At 43.1% G+C, this 13,271-nt stretch overlaps 1 protein-coding gene across 4 annotated transcripts; it reads right to left on the minus strand.

Moving 5' to 3' along the window:
• Positions 1-301: 301 nt before the first annotated feature.
• LOC103184749 (E3 ubiquitin-protein ligase TRIM58) lies at positions 302-11,124 on the minus strand. Of its 4 annotated transcripts, XM_042335634.1 has the most exons (8): positions 11,043-11,124; positions 8,353-8,379; positions 6,833-6,859; positions 5,889-5,918; positions 5,530-5,550; positions 3,671-3,697; positions 2,211-2,237; positions 302-868 (listed from the first exon to the last, which is right to left on the minus strand). In XM_042335634.1, exons 2-8 carry the CDS (start codon positions 8,369-8,371, stop codon positions 363-365), a joined length of 657 nt encoding a protein of 218 aa, XP_042191568.1. In that variant the 5' UTR covers positions 8,372-8,379; positions 11,043-11,124; the 3' UTR covers positions 302-362. The 4 variants fall into 4 exon arrangements, 3 of the variants coding, with proteins under 3 accessions (XP_042191568.1, XP_042191566.1, XP_042191567.1); XM_042335632.1 differs by lacking the exons at positions 8,353-8,379; positions 11,043-11,124 and adding an exon at positions 10,792-10,911; XM_042335633.1 differs by lacking the exons at positions 2,211-2,237; positions 8,353-8,379; positions 11,043-11,124 and adding an exon at positions 10,792-10,911.
• Between the last annotated feature and the right edge of the window lie 2,147 nt (positions 11,125-13,271).

Here is a 13,271-nt window from a genome sequence, read left to right on the forward strand (position 1 = left end):
TCATAGAATCACATCCGTTATTTTCTTCAGCAAAATGAACCGAGATAAGAAACAGAAAATAATTTCTCTCTCCAAGGAACAAATTAGTTTTCAAGCAATAAAAGATTCATAACCTTCTCCTTCAGTGACAGGTCAGGATGGGGTCAGGATAAAATCTTAGAAACTTATGCAGCGTGTCCCCCCCCACCGGTGCAGCGTGTCCCCCCCCCCCCCCCGGTGCAGCGTGTGTCCACCCCCCTCCCCCGGTGCAGCTTGTGCGACCCCCCCCCACCCCGGTGCAGCGTGTCCCCTCAGTGCAGCGAGTTCCCCCCCCCCCTCTGGTGCACTGGGTCCCCCCCGGTACAGAAGCAAATGTTAGGAGATTAGGAAATTGTGAGTTTGATGTTTTGTTGGCCGCTGACGCAGAGTCTGAACAAAGGGTAAATCTGTCCATTGAAAGGCCCGTTGAGTACCATGAGAAGGTTGTGATTGTCTGGATTATAAAAGGCAACCTTCCCCCCCTCATAATCCACGTAGATACCGATTCTGTTCAGTTGAACTAAAACTATGTCTGAGCCTAACGACCTGATCTGGTAACTATCCCTCGACATGTTCCACATCATCATAGCCCATTGGCCATCCTGAGGTTTGGGTCTGGACAGCCAAGACAGTTTTAGAGTTTTCCTCCCCAAACCCACAAACCACACAGCAGAGCCCTCTAGAGTCACCTCCCAATAATGCTTCCCAGAGCTGATGGCATCAATGGCCCATATGGCCCAGGTATGGCCAGCCTTCTTTTGGCCTGGTGTACTTTGCCAAGTCAAGCTGCTGTTTCCAGACAAAACACTATAGAGTGGATCTGCGCTGGATGAATCCAATTTCACAACAGCTGGAAAAGTGAAATAAGAATATAAGACAATGAGGTTTAGACATAAATTGTCAAAACTAGAGATACTTCAGCCACTCCTCAAGATTACAGCCCATCAACTCTCTTCCTCCCAGAGCACACACCCCACTGTAGCAAACACATGACTGTATCAAGCTGCTTTTTAAATAAATCCCAGTGTCCTGGCTTTTACCTCCCTTAATGCCAATCTGTTCCAGTTGTTAATTGCCCATTACAATTGCACTAACCACTGGAACTCTCTCTGATGGTGGAGCTGAGGCCACGAGGGACAAACAGGAGGCCGAAGCCAGCCGAGTGGAGGCAGCGGGTGATGGAGTGGGGAGTAAGCAGATCGGATAGAAAGGGAGGTGTGAGGGCATGAAATGGTTTGAAAATGAGTGAGAGGATCTTGAAATTGATCCGTTCGGTAACTGGGAGCCAGTGGAGCCTGGCAAGGACTGGTATGATGGGGGTACGGAATTTTGTGCGGGATAATGTCCAGGCGGTTGAGTTTGGGATTAATTGGATTTTGTGTATTGTGGAGCTGGGGAGCCCATTGGAATAGCCCAGCTGGGAAGTGACAAAGGTGTGGACGAGGGTTTGGGCTGCTTTGGTTGCGAGATAGGGATTGAGGTGAGCAATGTGATGGAGGTGGAAAAAAGCAGTCTTGGTCAGGGACAGGATGTGGGGTAGAAGGGAAAGCTGGGGATCAAACCTGACACCTAAGCTGTGCACGGGTTTCGGTGAGTCTGAGGGAGATCCCGGGAGGTTGAGGACTTCAGACCCACAGAAGAGGAGCTGTTGACTGGAGCCAAAGAGTATGGCTTCCATCTTGCTGACATTCAGCTGCAGGAAATTTGCGCTCATCCAGGCCTTGATGTCCATCAAACAAGCTGACAGGACATCAGCGGCCTGGAAGTGGCAGCTGGAGCAGGTGAAGGATGTCATCTGCATACATGTGGAAGTTGACCCCGGGTCTGCTGATAACTTTGCCGAGACGGAGGATATAGATAAGGAAAAGAAGGAGGTCAAGGGTGGAGCCTCGGGGTACCCTGCACGTGATCAGGCAGGGGCGGAAGGAAAAAACATTTGCCAAGATCTCTATGTCTTGACCCCACCATTGAGCCATTCTGTCTCACTCCTCTCTATTTCCATCTTGCCCTCTGTGTCTCTAACCCTCCAACTTGTCCTCATTGTCTTTCTTCACCGTTTCCTCGCGCTCCCTCTCTAGTGATTTGAATTGGTTAAGTAAATATAATCTAATCCATTGGCTATGAAAGAATGATTAAGTCAAAATAAATAATCATCCCTCAAGTTGATGATACTCTCATTGTATAAAGGTTACCTCTTTTCCTGGATGCTGTGCTCCATGCTGAGAATGATAACATTTGTACACATTCATCATTGTTATGCATTGAAATCATTGAGTATTTCACATTTCTGGGGAAGTTTAAATAATAATAATAATAATAATCCTTGCTTTTGATATAGCGCTTTTCACGTCTTCTTGACACCTCAAAGCGCGTCACAGAATAGGCTGTAAAGTGAATTGACCGTGGGCGAAACGCGGCAGCCAATTGCGCACAGCAGTGTCCCACAAACAGTCATGGATTGAGAATGAACAATTTATTATTGTTTTGTTTTGGAGGGATTATTATTAGGCTCTGTGTGGAGTAAGGAAACTTGCCCAAGGTTTCGCCCTGCCTGGAATTGAACCCAGGTGTTTTATTTAGCCAGCCCTAAAGTGGTGATTTATTTTGTTTGGGGGATTATCAGCCAGCACTGGGCGATCTGTTGTGAAAATACAACAATTGGGGGTCATTAGGTGGCGATAAATCGAAAATGTATTTGAAAGCATAATGTTACTGCATTCAATTATCACCATTAAGTCTTCAGGGTGAATTGTATTTCTTTAACTCATTGGCCTCCCTGGCTGAGAACTAATACCTCCTCTACTCCCTGCGCATGTTGCTGGCTAGCACATCCAAATACAGTCACTACACTTTATTCTGTGAAGCGCTTTGAGAAGTCTCAATGATGTGATAAGGTGCTATATCAAATGCAAGAATTATTATACCCTCAATTTATTACAAGGGAGAAGGCCCCTTCGCACGACTTAAGGCTGCTCCAACTACCATCCTCTAATACTTAATTTAACATGTTTGAACAACAACAACAACAAGATTTCATTTTTAGAGCGCCTTTCACGTCGGGAGGACGTCTCAAGGCACTGGACAGTTGGGTCAGGACCCGAGCATTGGGGGGAAATGGTTAGGGTGAGGGGAGGGAAGGAAGGGAGCGAGGAGGGGGTAGAGAGTTGAAAGTAGAAATAGCTGGGATTTGTGGTTTGAATCCAAGAATTTCTGGGTCTAAATTTGTGAAAGCTAAAATAAACCTGGATATCCCAGTCCTGAAGGGCTTCATTTCAGTTGAGATTTTTTTCCAGAATGAATGAGTTAATAATAATCCCTCCGAAAAAACAAAACAACAATAAATCGGTCATTTTCAATCCACGACTGTTTGTGGGACACTGCTGTACGCAATTGGCTGCCGCATTTCGCCCACAAATATACGGTCAATTCACTTTACAGTCTATTCTGTGAAGGGCTTTGAGACGTGGAGAAGACGTGAAAAGCGCTATATCAAATGCAAGGATTATTATTATTATTGTAAAAAATTACATAAACGCAGAAAATCTAGGTTAGAATCACGCAGGCAAAAATAACATCATGTTTTCTTTTACACAAGTAACAGGACAGTTACATTACTGTAATGGGTTACTGGAAGCAGACAGCATTTCCTCACCTAAACCTGCACTGGGATCCTCAGCTCCTTAAAAATTAAATAAAACAAAATGAACAATTGCCCAGTCCATTTTTTTCCATAATTGAACTGAATTTACATTGATCACTAAGGAAACAATAGTGACAGTGAAAAAATGCTCATTCCTAGTATCAATTTCTGCAATATCTTTAAAAAGACGATTTAACAATGACNTTTTTTTAAATACATCTTCAGATACCTTTTTCGGTTGGTGACATAACTGGAGAACATTCCATGCCCGAGAACAATAGCTTGACCGTGTCTCTGAATCAATTTTGTGGGTTCAAATCCCAGTTGGGGGAATTTGAGCTCACAGTCCAAACTGATGCTCCAGGGCTGTACTGGGGCAGTGGCACATGTAGGAGATGCAATCCTTTGAATGAGACAGTGAAACAAGGTCCCATCTGTTCCTGTCCAGATAAACTCTATTCCAAAATAGATAGTTTTTTCCTGGTGTCATGGCCAACAATAGCCATGTACATAAAATGTACATCCTGGCTGCTTTTTGGATGGGGAGGCAGAATGTGCGAGGGATGAGCAGGAGGGCCGGTGCCAGTCAAGCAGAGGTACTAGGTGGAGGATTGGGGAGTGAGGAGGTCGGAGAGGTAGGGAGTGAATGGTTTTGGTTTTGAATGGTTTTGAACACATGAGTGAGGATCTTGAAGTCGATCGGTTCGGGGAACCAGTGGAGCATGGACAGAACTGGTGAGATGTGGGTACAGAGTTTGGTCCGGGTAAGTATGCGGGCGGCAGAGTTCTGAATGAGTTCTAGTGTTGCTGGATTTTGTAGACCGGCGAGGAGTGCATTTGAGTAATCCAAGCTTGAGGTGACAAACGCATGCACGAGGGTTTCGGCTGTATTTGGGGTAAGGCGGTCAATGTGGCAGAGGTGGAGCAAGGCGGTCATGGTCAGAGACCGGATGTGGGGGAAGAAGGACAGCTGGGGGTCGAACCGGACACCTAGATTGTGCACTGGTTTGGTGAGTCTAAGGGAGAGCCCAGGAAGGTTGAGGAGTTGACGGGAGCTGAAGAGTATGGCTTCCGTCTTGTCCACATTCAGCTACAGGAAGATTGCACTCATCCAGGCCCCGATGTCTGCCAGACAAGCTGATAGAACATCGACGGTCCTGGAGTCAATGCTAGAGGAGGCAAAATAGAATTGTGTGTCATCCACACACATGTCCCATGTCTGTGGATGTCATCGCCAAGAAGGAGCCTATAGATGAGGAAAAAAAGGGGGCCAAGGATGGATATCTGGGTATCCTGCAGGTGTCTGGACAGAGGCAGAAGGAGAAATTATTTGCTGAGATGAAGTGGAAGTGGTTGGTTCAGTAGGACTCAAACCATGCAAGTGCGGCCCCACTAAGGTGGATGAGGGAGGAACGGGTAACATGTGGGCAAGGTGAAGATCGAGGCAGGAAGTTCGAAGATTCAGGGTGTAGTGGCTGAAAGCACAGCCGCCAATGGCAGACGTGATGATAGGAGGACCTGAGCCAACTGAGAAAGCCAGTGGGTAGTGGAGTGGGGTGCGAGCAAGTCGGAGAGGTACAGAAGTGCTAGGGTGTGAAGTGATTGGAAAGTGAGAGTGAGGATCTTGAAATTAATGCATTCTGCAACATGGAGCCAGTGGAGCCTGACGATGGCTGGTTTAATTGGGTGCGGAGCCTGGTATGAATGAAGACACAGATGGCAGAGTTTTGAACCATTTGGATCTTGTTAACAGCACAGCTGGAAGGAACATCAGGAGGTCACACAAACAGGAATGAGAGTTTCAGCAGCGTAACCTAAGTTGTGGTTTGAACAATACTATTAAAATATTTAATATTTATCTGAACACATACCTGATTCTTCTTCAGCCTTGTCTACAAGATTAAACAGAGAATGTTAACTTCAGCGAATGTTTCAATGTGGTTTAAAACAACCTGTTGTACATTGAAATGAAATGTTGAGTATAATTTGGAAATATCACCTAAAATTCCAAAGCTTTAGGTTTTAATGGAGAATTTTCTGATAGTTAGTGAGAAATCGCTTTCCGTTACACTGTTTTTCTTCGAAATCAGCCCAATTTCCAACTATTTACCATATCCCCCAGGATTTACCAAGGACACAGGTTTCGAGTTGCTGAAGGCAGTTTCAGGCCGGAGCCCAGCAGTGAAAACACTTCAGAATCAATCACTCGGCATTCTAGTATTGTACTTACCTTTTAAAAGTTGTTTCAGGCGTGCCAACTCTAAAAAGAGAAATCAATACAACAACGTTGACATTTACATAGTGATTTTCATATCAAGAAGGCATATCAAAATGCTTCAGAATGCTGGCTGGGACCCCGAGCTGGGGATGGTAGCTGGGTGCTGGGGAGGGGGAAGAGATGATCAAAAGTGCAGTCTTTAGACGTAGGGAAGGGATGAGTCAGACAGACTCCGGGATAGAATTGCAGAGAGTGGGACTAGATAGGCTGAAAGCTGCCCACTGATGGTGGAGTGGATAAGGGACTCATATCCCTAATGCCTAAAGCCAAAATTAGATGTGAAATCACTAAACCTGAATCATAGAATCATAGAATGTCACATCACGGAAGGAGGCAATTCGGCCCATGGTGACTGTGCTGGCTCTTCGGAAGAGCTATCCAATCAGTCCCACTTCCCTGCCCTTTCCCCATATCCTTGCAAATTTTGGCCACCTTGATGGTCCTGCGCCTGCCTCCGCCGGAACACGGCACATTCGTACCCCAACGCTCCCTCCGGGACATAACATCGATGTCATAGAACATGGCAGCGGCGGGGTGGTGGGAGGGGCGGGGGGCTGGGAGAGGAAAGAGCGTCACTAGATGACATGGAGGAGACGAGGAATGTCTGATCGAGGTTAGAGGAAAGGGGACAGCTTTCAGAGCGGGTGAGTTTTGAATTAACTGGATTTTGTAGATAGTGGAGGTGGAAAGACCGGCGAGGAGGACATTTGAATAGTCGAGGACAAGGAGTTGGCTGCGTTTGGGCAACCATATTAAACGTATGGTCCCAACCGATACAACTTATGTGAGGTTTACTGTACAAAGAAGACTAGTGCTTTTTGGGGCACTCTTCATTTTGTATTCTTAAAACCTGTATTCATTCCAAAAGAAAGGACAGACTGAAAACAAACTATTACCTGCATTAAGTCCATCTAACTGTTGAGCTGTAAATAGATAAGGAGGAATTCATTATTTACCTGCCATGATTTATCTGTCATTGCCTATTTATTTCATCCACCTACAGCTCTTCATATTTGTTTTCTGTATTCTTTGGGGTTAACAAGAACTGACATCTTAATATTCCGTGTCATTGGAGAAATAGTCCCTTCTATACTTATATCCAAATTACTATTTTGGAGCACTGATTTGTGTGTGATAATTTGTAATGCCCACTTGAACAGGCAGATGGGACCATGGTTTAATCCGAAGGTTATCGCCCTCAACAATGCAACACACTTCACATTGTGGTATGAACCTAAACCGTATAAATTGAACATCCTAACATGGTGCTTGAACTCATAACCATCAACAACTGTGGTACTTTATCAATTGTTTTATGAAAACCCATCAATATGACATGAATCAATTACCCTTTATCTATTACCTCTGTGATTCTGGCAAATAATTTTATTAGATTGAAGAAAAATGGTCTACCCTTACAAACCCATTTTGACTCTCCTTGTGGATATTGAATGAGACACTGAGTTATATTTTCCATGATGACACATTTCCTCACACAAAGCTATGGAGGCAGAATCAATAGGGATGTTTGTACTTCAGAAGTAGAGTCGGGTGAAAGAACAGAATGTTGTGATTGAAATATCTGAACAACGTTATAATCTGGTCCTAAAGGCTTGATTGGCTTAATATCCTCCTCCGGGTTGATTCTTAAGCAGTTGCTATGATTAAATATAAGAAATACAATTAAGAAATAAAAGTGTTGTGCATTAAAATCTACAACATTTGGAACAATTCTGAACTTCTTTATTTCTGCTCATATCAATTTGATTCACAGCATACTCCGTTCACATGCTCACTGAAAGTACTTTGTGCTTTTCTCAGACGTGACAACTCTGGAAAAGTAAATCACATTTCATAAAGAAATTTCAGTATACAAAGTCAACCAACCTAGTTTATTGCCAGTTACTTTGTTCCAGATAACAAGTCCCCAATCCAAATCGTCTGTTGCTTCCCCTTAACCTTATCATTTTTGTCATTTAAATAATATGCTTACATTGTATACGATCCTATAACATTTGAACTGGGTTTTGAAATGATGATTTATGTTTGGAAAAAAATTATCTTTGACTGGATGAAAAATGTAAAGGTTTATTTCCAGGTCCAGAAAATAGCAAAATTGTCAGCTTGCGTTTCATGAATTTGAATGTGCCGTTCTTTAATAGATTGGTTTTACGGCTTCAGTTTGAATGACAATATAATATAATTATTTGGTCCAGTATTATAGATATAAAGTATAATATATCTTTATACCAGATTACAAAGCAAATGTATCTGGTACAGTATTATAACACACTAGGGTAGATTTTCTGACAATCATTGCTTTGAAATACTTTCAGAATATTTGAGAATTTTTACAGGGAAAGTCTGAAGTGTGATACCTTCCAAAAAGCATTACTGAGCAAAGCCAATATTTTACCTGCATCCTTTTGCTGCATCACTTGACCTGTAATAATAATAATCCTTGTAATACATGAAAGGTGTTTATTTATTTGTGGCCAATAATAATTTATTATGAGATATCGCCTTTCGGGTTGGGAGGGTCGCTTCACACTTCACAAATGCTTCATGCGACTGACTTGGAGCTGAAGTTGGGAGTGGAATGGGGAGGGGAAGGGGCAATAACTGACATGCAGTTAAAAAGGGGGTCTTAAGATGAGTTTTGAAGGTAGTGTGGGTGATATGCAGGGACGACAGGAATGTTCAAGAGCAGGGAGAGAAGGGCGGAAAGCTTGTCCAACCCTGGTGTAACAGTTGGAGTTGATGACATAGTGGGTCAGTGTTTACCCTCATCCCTAGGAAAACCAATATCATTGTTGGGCCCAATGGGATGTTTTGGTGCTGTACAGCATATAAAATACTATGAAAATGACAATATCATTTAGAAGACAATGCACATGTATTGGGTATTCAGGCTCATTGGATTCAAATGAATAAAAAATACAGAGGACTCTTACCACAACCACGGCTCAATGCTGTGATCATAATAATTACAACATAATTAATAATTTTAAACAGAAATCCAACAGTTCTCTCTAATCAGATTCTACAGATAGCTTTAAAGGATTGTTATAACCTTACAAATAGTAAACGGCAATCCTGCTGTAGGATCAATCACATTTTGACCACATTTACCTTTGTCTTTTTCAAGAATCAGGGCATCTATTATTGGAGAGGGAAAATGTTTAACTGTATTGCCCAACTATTTAATACTTTAAGTGGCTCCATTCATTTCAATTCCCTATGCAGTAAACATTGCCTCTCACATTTTATTTTCTTGAAATGTTATATTTTTTAAAAAAGTATACAAGGATTTACTTTATACATAATTTTGTTATGTTTACACAGTTATATCCAACAATCCTGAAGTGTATGTTCAACGTTATTTTGGGGATAGTTGGAGAAACTCTTCTCTTGTCAAGAAGATACACAGGATCTTTGACATCTACTTCAACAAGCAGACAGGACTTCAGTTTATGTCGCATCTGAACGATGGTATCTCTGACAATGCTTCACCCCCCCAACACGGCACTGGAAGGTCAGCTCAAAGTCTCCGATATGGAGTTTGAACTCAAAAACTTTCTCACTTGACACAGGCTAACAAGTGAGTAGTGGTCTATTTATTAGCATTTTGTGCTGAAGGTTAGCACAAACAAATTCTATCTAAAATAGTTTACCAAACAAAGGCTTGGTCAACTGTTTAGCCTTTGAATTTATAGTCAATGAAAATCAACAGCAATTGCTTTGGTAGCAAACAAACAGTTTCCCGCTAACAATAGAGCCATTGGCAGTGGCCTTGGCAAGTGTGTTGTGCAATAATTTTATTTTTACATGGAAGTCAATAAAGTTCTGTGCACATCCATTTCTGTCCTTTCTGGTGGGGGATGTTCTCTGGTAACATGTCAACCTCACCCTATTCTGGTCCATCAGGTATCTGACACATGCAGAAAGCAACGATCATGCAGTCCTGAGACATTGTTAGAGATGTTTCCATGGCACAAACTGTTTAAACGGAAGTGTTGCCAGTCTGTTCAGGATCACATGGCACTAACTGAAAGAGGAGGGAGTTTCTTCAGCTCTCTTGCCAACAATTCCCATTCATTTTGTGGGACAATGCTGTGCACAAATTGGCTATCCTGTTTACCTCCACATACACAGCATTTTGACCCAACAAGTCGGAACAAGGAAAGCAATGATTATTATTTTATTATTTCTATGCAAACAGCAGCAAACATTGGTGTTTTCCATCACCTTTGATCCTGATGGCTTTCTTCATCGTCTCTATTTCTGACATTGAAAAACAAACACTGAGGTAGCAGGTTTCCCTCAAATGATTGTTTCACTTCAGAAAGCTTCACTCACATTTGGAGTTGGAGGATAGGATGGGTGTGGAATAGGAAGGTGGCCGAGGAGTTGGTTTGTGGTGGAGAAGAGGAGCCTGGAATTGTCCTTGGCCTGCTTAGAGTAGGATGATCTAGCTGAGGCAAGGGTGAAGCAGTAGGTTTTGGTGTGGTCCGGCCAGATCGGGCAGTGGCTTGTTAGGTTGGATTTGAGCCAGGTGTGCATTGGCTGAGGGAGTGGAGATGGCTGGTACCAGGGGGACCTGTGGGAGGGGCAGGTGATGGGGGCAAGGGTATCGAGGGTGTTGTGAAGGAGGGTGTCGAGGTTAACAGAGAGAGTTGTGAAGGAGGGTGACTGAGGAGGTAATATTATTGCAGCGCAACAATTGTTCATTAAACAATGGACAGAATTTGCCCATCGATAATGATTTAAATGTATTGCTTATCAGCCTTGGTGGTTACCAAGGTTTTAGCATTAAAATAACCAATGGCAACATTAACATATGACTAAATTGTACCTGAGTTTCGTTCTTCCAGTTGCTCCTCTGTAGAATTATACACATGATCTGACATTCAACTGATTATATCTATATAATAATTCAGTTTATTTTGAATACTTGATCCAAACTATGTGGCACACTTTGTTCAATATATATTCCACATATTAAACAACTAATGAATTCACCATTGGAACCATATCATGTTACACAGTTAGAAATCCGTTAAATTACTAATTAATCACCCTAACCTAATTCAAAACGTAACTCACAAGATCGGTCTGGATGAAGGAGGCCCTTCGGCGCATCCAATCAAATTCCTCCAAAGCAGCCCCCTCTCGTTCCCACCATCACTGCATCAAACTGTTTAATTGTGTATCTTCTGGGTAAAGAAAAACTTTCTGGTGTCTCTCCTGAAATTGCCCTTTACAACTTTAAACCTCTGTCCTCTTTGTCTACTGTATTGATAATTCTAAAGTACTGATCTGGGTTTACTTTCTGTTTCTTCTCTGCAATATGCAAATAATATATTTTGAATATAGCTCGATGAGGGATGTCTGTATCACCTTAATGAGGCAAACCACATATTAAACCACTAAAGGCAAAATACTGCAGATGATGGAAATCTGAAATAAAAACAGAAGTTGCTGGGTACACTCAGCAGGTCAGGCAGCATCTATGGAGAGAGGAAAGTGGGTTCACATTTCAGATCAATGACCTTTCAACAGAACCTGAAACGTGAACCCACGTTCCTCTCTCCATAGATGCTGCTTGACCTGCTGAGTGCTCCCAGCGACTTCTGTTTTTTATATTAAACTGTTGGCTTCTTACAGTACCTTTTGATTTGAGAGCATGTTTCAGCCCCTCTATTTCTGCATCTGATGAAGAAAACAACTTGGTGTTATGTACCATCCAGAAGGATTTTTACAATTAAGAATGTTTCATTTTAGATTCAAAGCTTTACGAAGAAGGTCCACCACCAAAACAGGCCATTTGGCCACCCAGAACATGACAAAACAAGGAGGAAATGCCTACTTAAGCTGTTAAGCGTTCTGAGATGTTACTTTGCGTGAAGGGTGCTATATAAACGGAAGCTGTTACTGTTGCCTGGAGAAACTCCCTTCTCTTTTCAAATAATCATGTGGGATCTTTAATATCTGCTCGAACAGGGAGACGAGGCCTCAGTTCAACATCTCATGCGAAGGACAGGACTCACAACAATGCAGCCCTCCGCAAGCATTGTTTTTAAGTGCCAGTTAGACTGTGAGTTCTAAGTGAGATTTGGACCCACAACCGTCTCTGACTTGTAGGCAAGGTGCCAGGCTATCTCATTAACTAAGCCAAGCTGTCTCGATGACAGACTATTTTGACTGATTTGAGAGAATGAAATACAATACAAATTGACATTCATATAACGCCTTTCACAAGGGGAGAATCTGCCAAATGGATGGATTGGCAGCTGAGCTGGGGGTGGGGAGGGGAGAAGACATTATTTTATTGTCCAGGTGTATTGGTGGGTGTTGTACAGTCTCCTGAACAAACAAACAAAAATTACATGTGCATAGCAACTTTCACGTCAGGAGGACGTCCCAAGGCGCTGGTCAATCAATATTTCGGATTGAAGCTGTGGGTTGCGATCATGGAGGATGGAGGGCAGGGGGGGAAGGAGGGTGATCGAAGGCACAGTCAACGAGGAGGGTCCTGAGACAGGACTTGAAGGAGGGAAGGGACGGGGTGAGGGGGAGGGACTGCAGGATGGAGTTCCAGAGAGTGAGGACAGAGTGGCTAAAGGCCTTCCTGTCAATGGTGAGGTGAGATGGGGGAACTTGAAGCAGATCGGAGCCCGATGAACGGAGGAAGCCGGCAGGATGGTAGGGGGTTGCAGAGGCTGGGGGAGCCATGGAGGGCTTTGAAAGTGAGAACCAGGATCTTGAACTGTATCCTCCGTGTGATGGGAAGTCAATGGAGTCGGGCGAGGATGGGGGTGATAGGGTCGCGGAGACTGGTGCGGTAGAGGACACCGGCTGCAGAGTTCTGGATGTTCTGCAGCCTACGGAGGGTGGAGTTGGGGAGCCTGACAAGCAGGGAGTTTGTGTAGTTGAGCCTGGATGTTATGAATGCGTGTATGAGGGTCAACATTAGAAAAGCTTGCCAGGATGAGATATATTAGGACATAGAAAATGGACCAAAAACCTTCTGACTCATGGGTTGAGGTGCAAGGTGGTGAGTTGAAGTTAAATGTAAATTACACCACATGTATAACCTAATGAACCTGTGCTGTAGAGATGCTTCTTATGGCAAATCCCTAATCATCTTTACTACTATGGATTTTCCTTGTATGTAGATATATTTATATTTAGTGCCTTAAAGATTATAACTGTGAACTGTCATTATTTCATGATTTTATAGTTCTATTGAACGGATACACTTGGAAAATTGGACATGTTGGGCTTATTTGTTTATCAGCTGATTGAATTGAGTTAAGGGGTTAATTTAGCCCT

The sequence above is a fragment of the Callorhinchus milii genome, unplaced genomic scaffold (genome assembly GCF_018977255.1).
Source record: "Callorhinchus milii isolate IMCB2004 unplaced genomic scaffold, IMCB_Cmil_1.0 Scaffold5, whole genome shotgun sequence".
Taxonomy (NCBI): domain Eukaryota; kingdom Metazoa; phylum Chordata; class Chondrichthyes; order Chimaeriformes; family Callorhinchidae; genus Callorhinchus; species Callorhinchus milii.

Bases quoted from the DNA above. Each gene is read 5' to 3' on its own strand.
- LOC103184749 (XM_042335632.1), bottom strand. From the start codon at position 10,846: ATGTCAGATCATGTGTATAATTCTACAGAGGAGCAACTGGAAGAACGA. The intron at 6,860-10,791 runs GTACAATTTAGT...ATCTATTTACAG, and splicing joins ACTGGAAGAACGAAACTCAG to CTCAACAGTTAGATGGACTT. The intron at 5,551-5,888 runs GTAAGTACAATA...TTAATCTTGTAG, and splicing joins CCTGAAACAACTTTTAAAAG to ACAAGGCTGAAGAAGAATCA.